This window comes from Urocitellus parryii, chromosome 1, assembly GCF_045843805.1.
Source record: "Urocitellus parryii isolate mUroPar1 chromosome 1, mUroPar1.hap1, whole genome shotgun sequence".
Taxonomy (NCBI): Eukaryota; Metazoa; Chordata; class Mammalia; order Rodentia; family Sciuridae; genus Urocitellus; species Urocitellus parryii.
Genome location: NC_135531.1, coordinates 42,866,002 through 42,880,025, shown reverse-complemented (window position 1 = coordinate 42,880,025; position 14,024 = coordinate 42,866,002). Strand labels below are relative to the sequence as shown.

Sequence of the window (14,024 nt, the reverse complement as noted above, 5' to 3'; positions counted from 1 at the left end):
TACACTAAGCACACTTGAAGCTGCATGGATACTTTAAAGCAGAAGGTACTCCAGGAAATATTTTTTGTTTTCTTAAGAACTTAATCCAGACCCAGAACTATAAGCTTTGGTGGTGTTACTGAATTCACCACAAAAATCTTTCACCTATCAAATCAGAATTTGGGAGTCAAACCACAGGCTATTAGGTCTTCTTCCTCCTTAGCCAAATTTTACATGAGTGCATTTTTTTTTCTCTCATTGTCATACAGATTTTGCTTCAGTCTTTAATCATTTCATGCAGTGAATACATATTTCATGAGGTTATAATTAACCTTCACCAACTTGGCAGGTTGTTGCTAAATGATCACATGCTCATGGCCTTTTTCCTACACTTGGGATTTTTCACTCAAAAATAAGGGAGACTCAACTGTTCTGTCTGGAATTTGGATTGCTTCCAGAAAACAATGGAGAGAGAGATGTTGAAAATGATAGACTTTTTCAAATACTATAATATCATAAAAATGACTAAGTATAGTAAAACACATTAGAAACCTATACTTAAAAGAGCAAAATTCTGAAACAAAGGTATGTAAGGATTTGAATGTATTTTACATTTTCATTATTTGTTTTATTGCATCAACATAGCCATTTATAGTTACATCAAAAATTTCAGTCACACAGAATTCGTGAAATCCAAACAGTGGTCTAGGGTGTTGGCATTTCCATAAAGTACAATCCAATAAAATGTCAAGTTGGGCAATGGGGTATGGAACACATTGGTGACTGTGTATTCTGAAATTTTTAATATATCAGATGAAGTATTTTAATTCTTTGGCTACTTTTTTTTTTCTTTTTTTTTTTTTAGCTTTGGGTTACATCTCTGTCCTGAGGACGTACATTACCATTGACTAGCAAGATAATGTGCTGTAAATGCTGTCAAAGTATTTAAAAAGAGATCAAATCCTCATGGAGATATTTCTCTCTGAATTAGAGTGGCTTGATGGTATTTTCATAGGTCCTCTCTCTTTTTTAGGATGAGTTTTCCAACCAGATTTGCTATCTCAGGTCTGATGGCTTCAATGGGCTCCTCTGGCCTCCAGAACTTCACGACTTGACCCTCAGGGTTGACTAGATACTTCCAAAAATTCCACCGTGGTTCCTTCCTTGAAGAATCTAAAATATACACAACATATTTTCATGAGCATAACTTTATTCTTTGTTAAGATTTTCATTTCTTTTTGTATCTGCATAAGTGACAACTTTAGAATCAGGTTCTAGAAAGCAAAACAAAACACCCAAAGAAAGTAGAGCACAAGTTTGAGTAATGAGGTTTTAATATACTCGATGGGTTCACTGATGACTCTACTGATCTGGAACCATAAAATGAAACAAAGTTGTTTAATTTTTAATTTCTTTTCAGTTCTGGGAATTGAACCTAGGACCTTGTGCACGCTAGGCAAGCACTCTACCACTGAGCTATACCCCCAGCCCCCAAAGCAGTCTATTTTAGATTTGTTGATCTGAATAAGAAATTTACCTTGTCACTAACTCAAAATTTTTAAAGAATAAGTCCTTGGTAATGAAAATGTGGGAATTAATTTTCATGTTAAATATGTTTTTAAAACTATTACATAGCTGAAAATGACAAGGAATTTAGCCACTTTATTTTGAAAAATTATGAATCTTTTGATAAATCTAAGAAATGTAGATTTTTCCTCCTGTATATTATCCATAATTTATGTTCATATCATTGATGTACATCAGAACAAGATATAATAACTATAAAATTTATCAAGTGGGGGCTAGGGCTGTATCTCAGTGGTAGAACACTCGCCTAGCATGTGTGAGGCACTGGGTTCGATCCTCAGCACCACATAAAAATAAAGGTATTGTGTCCACCTACAACACACACACACACATACATATACATATATATATAATATAAAAAATATATATTATATATAATATATAATATTATAATATAATATAAAATATATATATATATATATATTTTTAAGTTTATCAAGTGCTTACTATGTGCCTAGTAAAGTATGCTCAGTGCTTTGAATAGATCCTCTTAAACTTTTTTTTTCCTAGTACTGGGGATTCAACTCAGGGGTTCTCTAACACTGAGCTAAATTCCCAGCCCTTTTTATTTTGCACTTTGAGGCCAGGTTCTCATCAAGTGCTGAGGCGGGCCTCCAAGTTGCTGAGGTGGGCCTCCAACTTGATATCCTCCTGACTCAGCCTCCCAAGTTGCCAGAATTACAGGCCTGGACCACAGTGCCTGGCCTGTTGTAGCTTTACAGAACCCCTCTGAGATGGGTATTATTATTTATCCCCATTTTGCAGATGGGGAGAAGGAGACCTACACTGAAGATGATGTGGTTAGTAATTGACAGGGCCAAGGTTGATAGTCAGGCCTTCTTCTAGTGTTTGTGCTCTTAACCTCTGGGCACTATTACCTTCCTCTCCCAAGTGCAGATGGAAGCTTAGTCACTGCCAACTTTTTAAATTATACAGAGTAGTGACTTTCATTGTGAACTATTATCTTTTTGATTGTACAGATTAAATGGAGTTGTATAAACAAGCTTTTTTTAAAAAAATTTTTTTTAGTTGTATATAAACACACAGTATATATTACATTTATGTGGTGCTAAGGATTGAACCCAATGCCTCACACATGAGGCTATAGCCCCAGCCCCTTACAAGCTTTTTTAGTGATGAAGAGGAATAACCTATGAGCTACTATGTCTAAGCATTTGGCTACTATAATTGATGAAAGATTATTTTAAGGACATGTATTCTGGATTTTTTTTCACTAAACCCCAGAAATAAAAGGAATAAAGACTTCCTGGTTGGTATTCATGATGTTAGGCACTAAATCAACTTTCCCTACAAATTGAATATAATGTTTTTAAAAGTTTCTTATTACTTACATAAAATATTATTGAACATCTTGTTTGTTGAATTGAAGCTTGATATGCCTGAAGTCATGGTTTTGTCAAAACTCAAATTATTTACAGTGAAAATAGGTCTGAAGATGACATCAGTATAAGGTAAAAGAACATTAGCTGAGTGCCATTTAGAGTAGTATCTGGTACAGAGTGAGCAGTGTGTAAGTGTTTGACTATGAATACACTTAATCCTCCCAAAAAACTTAGTGAGTAGGTGCTACTTATAGCCCCATTTTACAAATGAGGAAACAGGTACAGAGAAGTTAAGTTGAATGCTTGAAGCCACACAGCAAAAGCAACTGAGTAGGAGTTTGTACCCAGGTAAGACCAAAGTTTCTATCCACACTACCTTTTTTTTTTTTGGTGGTTCTGAGAATTGAATCCAGGGCCTTGTGCATGCAAGGCAAGCACTCTACCAACTGAGCTATATCCCCAGCCCCTATCTACACTACCTTTATGCTAACTAACCTTAGGAAGTCTTTAAATAAATTCTTCTGTGCTAGCTTAATTGTAAAGAAAGCCTAATATTAATGCTTTCTGAAAAAAAATTCAAGTTTTATTTTAGTAAAAACCTGGTAAACTGAGAAATTCATCCTTGAGGATAATGTCTCAGATAAGAAAGGAAATATAAAATCAACCATAAAGATATGTTCAGTTGATAATGCTCAGCAATAGTTATGAAATGTGCAGATTTAATAATGGGGAGGGACATTTCCCCAAAATGCTAGTTAAGCAAAAGGAGAATTATGATAATTTGTTAAAAAAAGTCACAGTCATATTTCAAGTAAAGTCTTCAGGAAGATGGTCGTAAGAAATTAAATACATTGGAGTAAACTTCTTTTGCCATCTAAGAATACTGATTTTATGGTAGCATAACTTCTAGAAAGTTACAAAGAATCTGTCTTTTTGATCGTTTTATGAAAATTTTTCCAATAAAAAATTTCAAATGAAATAAAAAGTATAGTCCTGGTATATTTGTGTAAGAATGAATAGCAATTAAAGACATACTGGTGAGGCAAATATATTTACCAACAAGAAATCTAAATGCGGGTTCTGCTTCAGATCCTAGGATCTTAATCTTGTGGAAGATGGGGAATGTTACTCCGTAGTTTTGTCTTGCAAAAGATTCTACTTCCTTGCTCGAACGGGGTTCCGATTCTCCAAACTGATTGCATGGAAACGCCAGGACGCTGAAGTGGAATGGTCCAAACTCTTTGTGCAGTTCCTTCAGTGCTAAGTAATTTCTGTCTGTGAGTTGGCAGTCACTAGCCACGTTTACAACTAGTGAAACCTCCCGGAAAAAGAAAAACATGCAACCGGAAAGTGAAGCAAAAGATTAAAAAACCCCTCCCCTCCTGCATGTAGTTAAAATCCTAAGCCATTTTTGGGGAATATAACCTTTGATGGATAATGATTTCATGCTTTTTAGACATACCCAGTTTTATTGAAAACTATTCCTAAATGCACAAGTTCAGACTGATACATTACTGCCATTAAAAAGCATTAGGGATGCATGAAAACTTATTTAAAAATAAATGATAATATCATCACTGATAGGGTGCTTTTTATTGTTAGATTATAGATGATACTTTTACTAGTAATCATCACTATATTCACATTACTAACTATAAGCATTTTCTAGACAACTTAAAACACAGAAATTAAAGCATTTTTGAGAATAAGATAATTAGAAAGCATATAAACTCTCAGAACTGATAACTAAAGTGATGTATTAATAACATTACATTGAAGACCAAATTTTAACTAGTAACTATGTAATGGCAAGGCATTGATTCTACTAAGAGATAAAGCAGAGACATGGAAAATCAACAGATATAAAATCCGAAAATTCAACTTACTTTGCCTTTAAACTTTTCCAGAGAAACAGTTCTTCCTTTTGCATCTTTCACTTCAAAGGCATAAAAGCTGTTGATTCTAGGCTTTAGGAATTTTAGTTGTAGGAGAAATAGCATCATTGTGCACAGAACCATAGAGAGCAAAACTGCAAATATTTTCACTTTGGGCCCGGAACATTTTAACGGATGAGCAGCGAGAGGCTCCATTTTGGTTGATTCTACAGGGAAGTTTCATCAGGCTGGAATTCAAAGGAGGAGCTGAAACTTGAAACCCGCTTAATCTAACAAACCAGGAAGGATTAGACTAGCTCCTTTCACTGCTGAGGAGTAGAAGAATACTTCTCAGAAGGCAGATGTAGTGAAACTTCCAAATGAAATAAAGAGCACTACAGAATTTCAACCTATTAGTGATAAAACTGCCATTTTTTTGTCAGAAAAATCAGGACATTTTTGGTATTTCCCTAACTCCTTTCCTGCAAAGAAAATATTTCACCAGAAGATGGTGCTCTTGTAATTTGGAAACTGAAATCTTAACTGCCCTAGTAAACATCCTATCTTTATCCAACTGTTGAGAACTGGGTAGGTATGATGCCCAGGTATAGAATGTAGATTAAGTGTGAACTATGAACATGATGTATGACCTGAAGGAACTTTATATTATCTGTATGGATTACACATATTACATGAATTCAAGGAATTTATAGTGGAAAGCACAATGATATATTTGAAAAGGCTATTTATTCTGGTCTCATCTAGCTAAGGCAATCCAATTCCAGAAGAATGCAGTAAAAGTAAATAGAAAATAAGACATTTATAGCATAACTTAGCACACACACACACACACACACACATATAAATTGCCCTGAGAATTTTCCTGATGTAATACTTCTTCTTTGAACTGCAAGACAACTATGTCCATTGCATTTTTAAGCAGCCTGATTCTGCCCATGAAAATGATTTCACAATTCACTAACAGATGTCACCTGTATATTTAAAAATACTGAACTCTATAATAGATCTATTTAACAGTTAAAAAATAATTCTATCAAAATCCCCCAAACCCTCATTTACTTGGGTCCCTCAAGTATTTGCTTTATTTTTTCTTTTTTTTTTCTTCTGGCAGTTGCCTGTTTCAGGAGGTCTGAATTTCAATTGCTAAAGATCATAGATTTTAAGGGGAGAAATAGTTGCATAGCCTAAAATTCATGGTTCATCAGTCACCTTAGAATCTGCACTGTTTAAGACAATGCACGTTCTGAATCAGGTGTGTCCACTTGGGCACAGTGTTATGGTGAGTTTCCAGAAAGTGCACAGAGTGAGCTGAGAAACTTGTGGGAGTGCCCTTCCTGCCACCTTTTGGGTGTTGGAGCTTTCGAGCTGGTGCTCAGGTGGAAGCCCTGCTCTTCCTCTGGTCCCTCCTTCTGTGTGTTTGGGGGTAGCTGAGCTTGGGCTTAGTAAGAGGACCCATTTTAATACTTCCTTCATGGCCTAAGAATGAATAGGAAAACAAAAACCAAAAATCAATCCAAAAATCAAACAAATCCCAAACCTTAGTATTTCTTTTAAACATTTTTTTCTAGTAAAGAACAAAAATGTACACAAACTATGTTGTGTTACTTCTCAACTGTGGTAGTTTACTTTGGTGAATTCTGGCTGAGTTGTTTAAATTGTTAATGTCCCTGTGTTACCTGTTCCACAAGAACTGCTATGGTATCTATCTGGTCTTGTTTTCCAGGTGAGATTCTTGGGCCTACAGCATGGCTATCACCTTGCATTTTTAAAGAAACATGGCTTGTAGGTCCCACCTCAGACTTCCTGAATCAGAACATGTAGTTTTATAGATTTTGTACATTTAAGTTTGAGAGCCTTTACATTCCAATCTTGTTTGGGTTACACAGTAGATATGTTGCAGGTCTCCACGAATATACTAGATGTTTTAATTAACTCCTTGGGCAGTCCAAGCAAATGGTTCAAGACTTGCACTTTAAAAGTTAATTCATAGAATGCATGCTATACATGTAAAACTGTCCGGTTACAGCTGTGCTTTGAGATGAGGAGACAAAATGCTTATGCCTGGGAAGGGTGTTGACTGACTGTTCCCCAGGCAGGATCCCATGGGGTGATATTATTTTGATAAACTCATTATGATAGCTGCTGGTCCATCATTTTAAAAGCACATTGAGCATTGAGTGACCCAGAGCTGAATGAATCTGAGAGATCCAAACTTAACACTGTATAAACTTGCCAATGAGGGCTAGGGATGTGGCTCAAGCAGTAGTGTGCTCGCCTAGCATGCGCGGGGTGCTGGGTTCAATCCTCCTCAGCATCACATAAAATAAAAAGATGTGTCCACCGAAAAAACTAAAAAATAAATATTAAAAAAATTCTCTCTCTCTTTAAAAAACAACAACATCAACAAACTTGCCAATAATTGCTGTATAAGCCAGAGTGCTTCATAAATAAGAATGATTATGCAAGTCTGATGCTTAGGTAGGCTTGACCTGAGATTTACTAAATATGAACACTGCTCTGAAAGTATAAGTGTATGTTTCTTATAAAGGATGAAATAAGAATCAGTGTGTAATTAAATGATCCTAGTCTTGAGAATCTGAAATAATGAAATCATAATATATGAATGTTTACTTAGGTCTGTTAAATAATGGTTTGGAGAATTCTGGTTCTAGATATAGACAAATTTGGCCCCTGCATATACCTCTCTGTTCATTTAGCAGAATCTTTCTCTGTATATGTTTTGACAACATCATCTCTCAACTTCTGGTGATCTGTTCTCATTTTCCATGTTTTTTTTTTCCTATAGAAAGACTAATCTCAAACTATATATCATAATTGCAGATTTCTCTGTATAGTGACAGTATGCTAAAAACATCCGCAAATACTATTTTAAAAAAGTATTTTTTAGTTGTAGATGGACACAATACCTTTGTTTAATTTATGTTTATGTGGTGCTGAGAATCGAACCCAGGTCCTCACATGTGCTAGGCAAGTGCTCTACCATTGAGCCACAACCCCACACAAATACTCTTCCTACCTAAAGGAGAGGAAGAGAGTAAAGGTCAAGTCTAGGGGAAGACATGGAGTCCACAGTGGGATAAAGCAATTGACTCAGCTAACCAACTCAGGCTTTGTAGAGGATATAAATAAAGTGTTAGTGAATGAGCTGGCCCTTACAAACTAAAAGCAATTTTGGAAATATGAGAGCATACATGAAACAAGGAAGAATTATAAGGCAGAAAATAAGTGAGTGATAAATAACTTATGTTTTAGCTTTATATTGACCCTTGCACAAAGTTTATTTTCCTTATGAGCTTTATACTGTATGTAATCTCCTTTAGTATACACATTATTTCCCTTTTAATAATCATTTGATATAGGAAGAAGGTAATAACTCAGCCAAGATCACAGAACTCGTGAATGGAGTGGTGTTTAGGACTTTCAACTTCATAACTCAAATTATTTCTTTTGTATTCAAGCATTTCTTTGTAACTGATAAAATACGTTTAGAAGAAAACAGGAGGCAAGATTGCTGTAGTACTTTGGTGAAGGGGTTTTATTCATCTGGAGACATTTAGTTTTATAAGAAATCACTGTAGGAGCTTAAAAAGGGGAGAAAGAGGAAAACAACAGCAAAAAATTTGTCCATGTGTACTGAAGTTATCTGGAAGGTGTCCCAGGAGGTCTGCAGAGCAACAAGTCAAGAGAAGATAGTTTCAATGAAGGCAGCCTTTGCCAGTGAGATGCAAGAAAAGGGAAGAATGCTAAAGACGCCCTGGAGCCCCCGTGGTGGGCATTGGCAAAGGAGCACAATAGTACCTCCCACCTGAAAATGGTCTTGTTGGTTTTGATTTAAAATGTATTTATTTATTTCAAAAGATTTTTTAGTTGTAGTTTGACACAATATCTTTATTTTATTCATTCATTTTTATGTGGTGCTGAGGCTCAAACTCACTGCCTCACATGTTCTAGGCAAGTGCTCTACTGCTAAGCCACAACCCCAACCCTTGATTTAAATTTATTTTTAAACTGATACTTAAAAACTTAAAAATTAGCTTGGGCTTGTAGGTCAATAGTAGAACACTTGCCTGGCATGTATGAGGCACTGGGTTTGATCTTCAGCACCATATATAAATAAATAAATAAAATAAATGTGTCGTGTTCATCTACAACTAAAAATATTAAAAAATCTTAAAAATTATTCATATTTAGGGGCTACCTATGTGATGCTTCAATACATGTATATGTTGTATAATGTTTGAATCAGTAAACCTTTTTTTATCTCCTCAAATATTTATCATTTTATTATGGTGAAAACATTCAGAATCCTTTCTTTTAGCTGTTTGAAATATACAGCACATTATCATCATCTGTAGGATCTTGACAGTTTCAGCTTGTGTTTTATTGTCCATCCAATAGGATGCCAAGGCAGTTAGGGATTTAAATATAAGAAGAGGATTTTTTTTTTTTTGACTTATCCAAATGGTCAGAAATTTTGAGACTCTAAATTTGAGATGTCTTGTGAACAGAATGCTGCTCCTAGGGTGGTTGATGGTGGGTGGCAGCAGGGGCAGACATTCAGAGGTTAGGAAGGACAGGTGGGGTTATGCCTGAGCCCACAGGCCATCTTTGCTGCTTTAGACTTTGTCATGAGGTTCTCACAGTCTCCAGCAACATCAGCATGCCTCCTCTGGAATGTCCAGGTTTTCCCCACCCTCTAAATGATTTGTGTGTCAGATTAGATAGATCCATTTGTTTCTGTTTTCTTAGTTGCTTCATTTTGTTACTTCCTGACCTTATTTTTAACCTCTCTAGGCTCCTTTCTATTTATTTGTTGGCCCTGGTGCTCTGAATTCCTCCTGATACAGTGTCAGTGTGATGAGAATCTCAGGGTAAACAAGCTGAACCCATGTGCCTGGACTACAGAGTCATTCATCCTTTTTCCCTTCTTTGTCTTATTTTTCTTATCTTCCTCTTCCTCTCTATTAATAAATACTTGAGTCATTTGAAACTATGCGACAGGCATTTCCTCAGCAGGAGATAGATCCTGGAACAAAAGTTTAAAAACATTGAAGATGAAATAGCACAATCCACAGCAGTGTTTCCTGAGCTGTGGTCATTTGCATGAGTCCTCTGACATTTTTTTATAATTGCATATAATTTATTTACTTAACATCCTTATTTGAATATATTCACTTATTTTGCTAATTTTTTTAATAAGGGAAACTTTAATTCATTACTTAAAAATTTACATTGAAAGTATGGAACTATTAAAACATTTTCATCTGTACCACTACAAACAGTATATACCTAGTGGGATGACTGAGAATTTTATTTTATATTCAAAGTGTTAAGAGAAGTTGTTCTTTAATTCTTTGAAAGTTCTTTGTGTTGAATAAAAATTTATCTCCCCCATTCATTGGTCCTGTTTTGGCCATAGGGGGCAATGAAGAGTAAGTTTTTCTTGTTTTCATAAATTGCATCATTTTAATATGCGAAGACGGTTCCTTTTGAGTCTTCTTTCTTCTAGATTAAACGTCCTCATGTAAGGAGGACCTCACATATGTTGGGGTGATACTCTGCTACTGTCATCACTCTGATCCCTGATTGTGGTTCCTTTCCTCCAAATGAACTTGGGTTTTGAATCCTGTCATGTCCATCTCCCTTCTTGAATCACAGTTCAGAGTCCAGAAACTGTTCTCCAGATGAGTTCTGACTGGTCCAGAAACAGTGGGATTTTGCTTGCTACTGTTCCAAACACCGTTTTCCCCTTATATTTCCTAAAATTATGCTGTTCTTTTTTAAAAAAGGCAATTTCACTACTCTGTTGACCTATACTGTAGTGGTGGTGGTCTTAACCTGCAAGCGGTTCTCTCCCATCTTTTGCTCGTACAGTGAAAAGAACCATACATTTAATTTTATTGGTTTTTGATCTCACATTTTATTCTGAATCCCATTTCTATCTTTTAATATTTTAACTTAAAACAATCAACCATTTTGATAAATAAATTTGGCTATCTGCTTTAAAGACTTGCCCTTATTTAAAATGCCCAGATGCATCTTGTTGCTTCATTTATATCAGTCTCTAGTTTCTAGAGAAATGTTTGTTTTACCTCATCCAATTTGAAAATTGTTCTTATTAATGGAGAAGAAAGAAATTAGCCTTATTTCCTTGCCTCTGGATTCTTTCTTAAATCCCTTGTGCCTTTTTAGCACCAATGGTCTCTAAGAGAAGAGATTCATTCACTTATTCATTATGGAGTTCTGAGATGCTAATAAATAATTTTATGCCCCAAAGCTATCAAGGTAAAAGACAAAGTCCCTGGTCTTCAGGAGTGCATAATATAGTAGGAGAAACATAAAAATAAGCAGAAAAGTGGGAGGATGAGCCCAGGAGCTCAAAGCACAGGGATTAGATTGATTTGTCAGAGTTCAAACCTTGGCAGGGTCGTCCTTCTTCATTGTGAAGATTGAACACTGCATATTCCAAAGGCTGCCACTCATGGAGGCAATGTGTGTATAACCGTATGCAGTGGCCTGAATCTTGGATGCACGGCTTAGCTCTACACTCTTGCTTATTGAGCACTTGATAAATATTATTGTTAATAATATAATGTGGTGGTGCTGTTTTGGAGGCACACCTGGTCAGCTGTGGAAGTCCAATGCAGGCTGCACATTGATTCCCTACAACTGCTATAATGAATTACTATAAACTTGGTGGCTTAAAACGCATATTTATTCTCTTATGGAGGCTAGAGTTCTGAGATCAGTTTCACTAGGCAGAAGCCAAGGTGCCTGCAGGGTCTTGCTTCACCCAGGGGTTCCTGGGGAGGATCCATGCCTTGCTATCCAGATTCCCATGACTGCCAGCATTTCTTGACGTGGGAGCATTATCACTCAGGCCTCTGCCTCTGTGATCATGTTGCCATCTCCCTGTGTATAGCCAAATCTCCCTCTGTCTTCCTCTTAGAAGGACATGGAATTGCATTCAGGACTCAAAAAGATAATTTAGGATCTATTCTTCCCATCTCAGTTTAGATTAATCCTTAATCACATGTTCAAAGTCCCTTTATCATGTAAAGTGACAATAGCAAGTTCTAGGATCTAGGATCTGGGTATCTTTGGGGACCATTACTTGGCCCCAAACAAGTTGCCTGATGAAACTTGAATGGATAGGAATGGAAGGTCAGAGATGCTTTCCTGAAGGAGCTGTTGGAGAGCATATTGGTAAAGATGGGGTAGGAGATCCAAAAATAGGAAACATTCAAGATTGACAGAGTGACAGAGCTGAGCCAGAGGATAATGGACCTTATTTCCCCCTTTTCAACTCAGGATCTTTTTTTAAATGAATATTTAAGTTCTAGGATGCCAAGGAAACCTTTGAGCAAGTTAATTTTTTTTCAAAATTAACTACATCTTCAGCGATGGTGGCTCCTCCACCTGCAAGGGCAGGAGCTGCTTGGCTAGTCTTACGGAGGCCCAGATATCCTCTGTTTGGTCCCACAGTGTCTTAAAAATTAACTTTAATCTGCTGAAAATTTGGAAAAATGGAGAAATCTATATAATTACTTCCTAAACTATTTTGGTTTGTCTACAGATTCTTCAGTAGAGGCTCTAAATATATAATGGGTTTAATTTTTTTGTAGTTGTAGATGGACAGCATGCCTTTATTTTATTCGTTTCATTTTTATGTGATCCTAAGGATTGAACCCAGTGCCTCACCCATGCTAGGCAAGTGCTCTGCCTCTGAGCTACAGCCCCAGCCCCATGTATGTTCCCCCCTTCCCCCACACTAGAGGTTAAACCGAGGGACTCTCCACCACTCAGTTACTCCCCAAGCCCTTTTGATAAAGGGTCTCAGTTGACCAGACTGGCTTTCGACTTGTGATCTCCCTGACTCACCCTCTGTCTATCTAACAATCTAATATTCTCCCAGGTCACAAAAATTAAAATATTTTATACCCACATGTTCTGTGTTGTATTAGATAACTCACTTGTAATTCTCTTGTAAGGAATTTTTATTTTTGCATCATTGAGTTTGCTATAAATTGTGGCTTTCTTTGTTGTTAAACAGGTATTGGATTCAGTTACTACTACATATTCTAACTTCAAGAGCAACTTTTTGAAGCGCCTGTCAGCAGAGCTTCCTGTTGCCAGTAGCCCAATCGCCACAAGATGGCAGCAAAGGCAAACCGGGGACTTGGCCTGTTCCTTTGGAGCTGAGCTTTCCACCACTGACTTTCCTGAATCCCTTCAATCAGTGCCGGGAACACCTGAGAAAGACACCTTGACTCCAGGTGAGCCTAGTTTTGAAATGTTAAAAGGAATGTATTCCGGAGAGAATCTTTGCCTTAAAGAACTATTTAATGTCATATCTAGTCAACCGCTTTTCCCTTTTTTTTCCCCTCCCCTCCTCCCTTTTTTGGTCCCAGGGATTGAACTCCAGGTGTTTAACCACTGAGTCACATCCCCAGCCCTGTTTCTATTTTTTTTTTTTAAATTATGAGGCAGGGTCTCACTAAGTTCCTTAGGGCCTCTTGCTAATTTGCTGAGGCTGGCTTTGAACTCGTGATGCTCCTGCCTCAGCTTTACGAGTTGCTAGGATTAGAGGTGTACACCACCATGAGCCACCTTTTCCCTCCCTTTGAATAAGAAATTGATAGGCAAAATTTGCCACCTCTTATCTAGTGATTTAATTCCTGTTCTTCCCTTAAAAAACCCTAGTGAACATAATTTTTGACTATCAGCATTTTTATAAAGACAAATGTTGACAGTTGTGCCAGTTCTTCTCAGTGAGGCACTGTAGTTCCACAGATTGAAAGGGAACCCAAATCATTTTGAACCAATGAAATTCCTCTGTAATGACAAGTATCAATTCTGAAATCAGCTGAATGCAGGAGATACAGGGTTAAGAATGATCAGTGTTATGACTATCTTCTGAAAGAAATCTTTTGAGTCCCATTGTAATTGGGGAGCAGTTTTTATGCTGATTGTTTTAGGGGCATCTCTGGCTAAAATTGGGGGCTTTCCTTTTTTTTTTAGGTTCTAAATCAATTTATTGGTTGTTTCTTAGTAAAACCTTATGTGAGAAATTTAAAATTTCAGACAATATGTATTAGTCAAGAAGATTTTACAAGAAAGTCCACTTTATTTTCTATTTAATTTAGTACTGGGCATTAATCAGATAAATTGGCTTCTAAGTGTTTTGCTGCTGGTGTTT

The 14,024-nt window shown here is 36.5% G+C and overlaps 2 protein-coding genes across 3 annotated transcripts in view; one reads left to right on the top strand and one right to left on the bottom strand.

Moving 5' to 3' along the window:
• Window positions 1-14,024, top strand: part of Cdc20b (cell division cycle 20B) — a 47,182-nt gene that overhangs the window by 6,107 nt on the left and 27,051 nt on the right. The window contains exon 3 of the mRNA XM_026385957.2: window positions 12,879-13,101. Coding sequence (XP_026241742.2) covers window positions 12,879-13,101 — 223 coding nt within the window. The remainder of the gene's footprint in view (window positions 1-12,878; window positions 13,102-14,024) is intronic.
• Gpx8 (glutathione peroxidase 8 (putative)) lies at window positions 281-5,109 on the bottom strand. Of its 2 annotated transcripts, XM_026385941.2 has the most exons (3): window positions 4,796-5,109; window positions 3,966-4,227; window positions 281-1,152 (listed from the first exon to the last, which is right to left on the bottom strand). In XM_026385941.2, exons 1-3 carry the CDS (start codon window positions 4,997-4,999, stop codon window positions 989-991), a joined length of 630 nt encoding a protein of 209 aa, XP_026241726.1. In that variant the 5' UTR covers window positions 5,000-5,109; the 3' UTR covers window positions 281-988. The 2 variants fall into 2 exon arrangements, with proteins under 2 accessions (XP_026241726.1, XP_026241727.1); XM_026385942.2 differs by lacking the exon at window positions 3,966-4,227 and having other exon boundaries at window positions 1,008-1,152.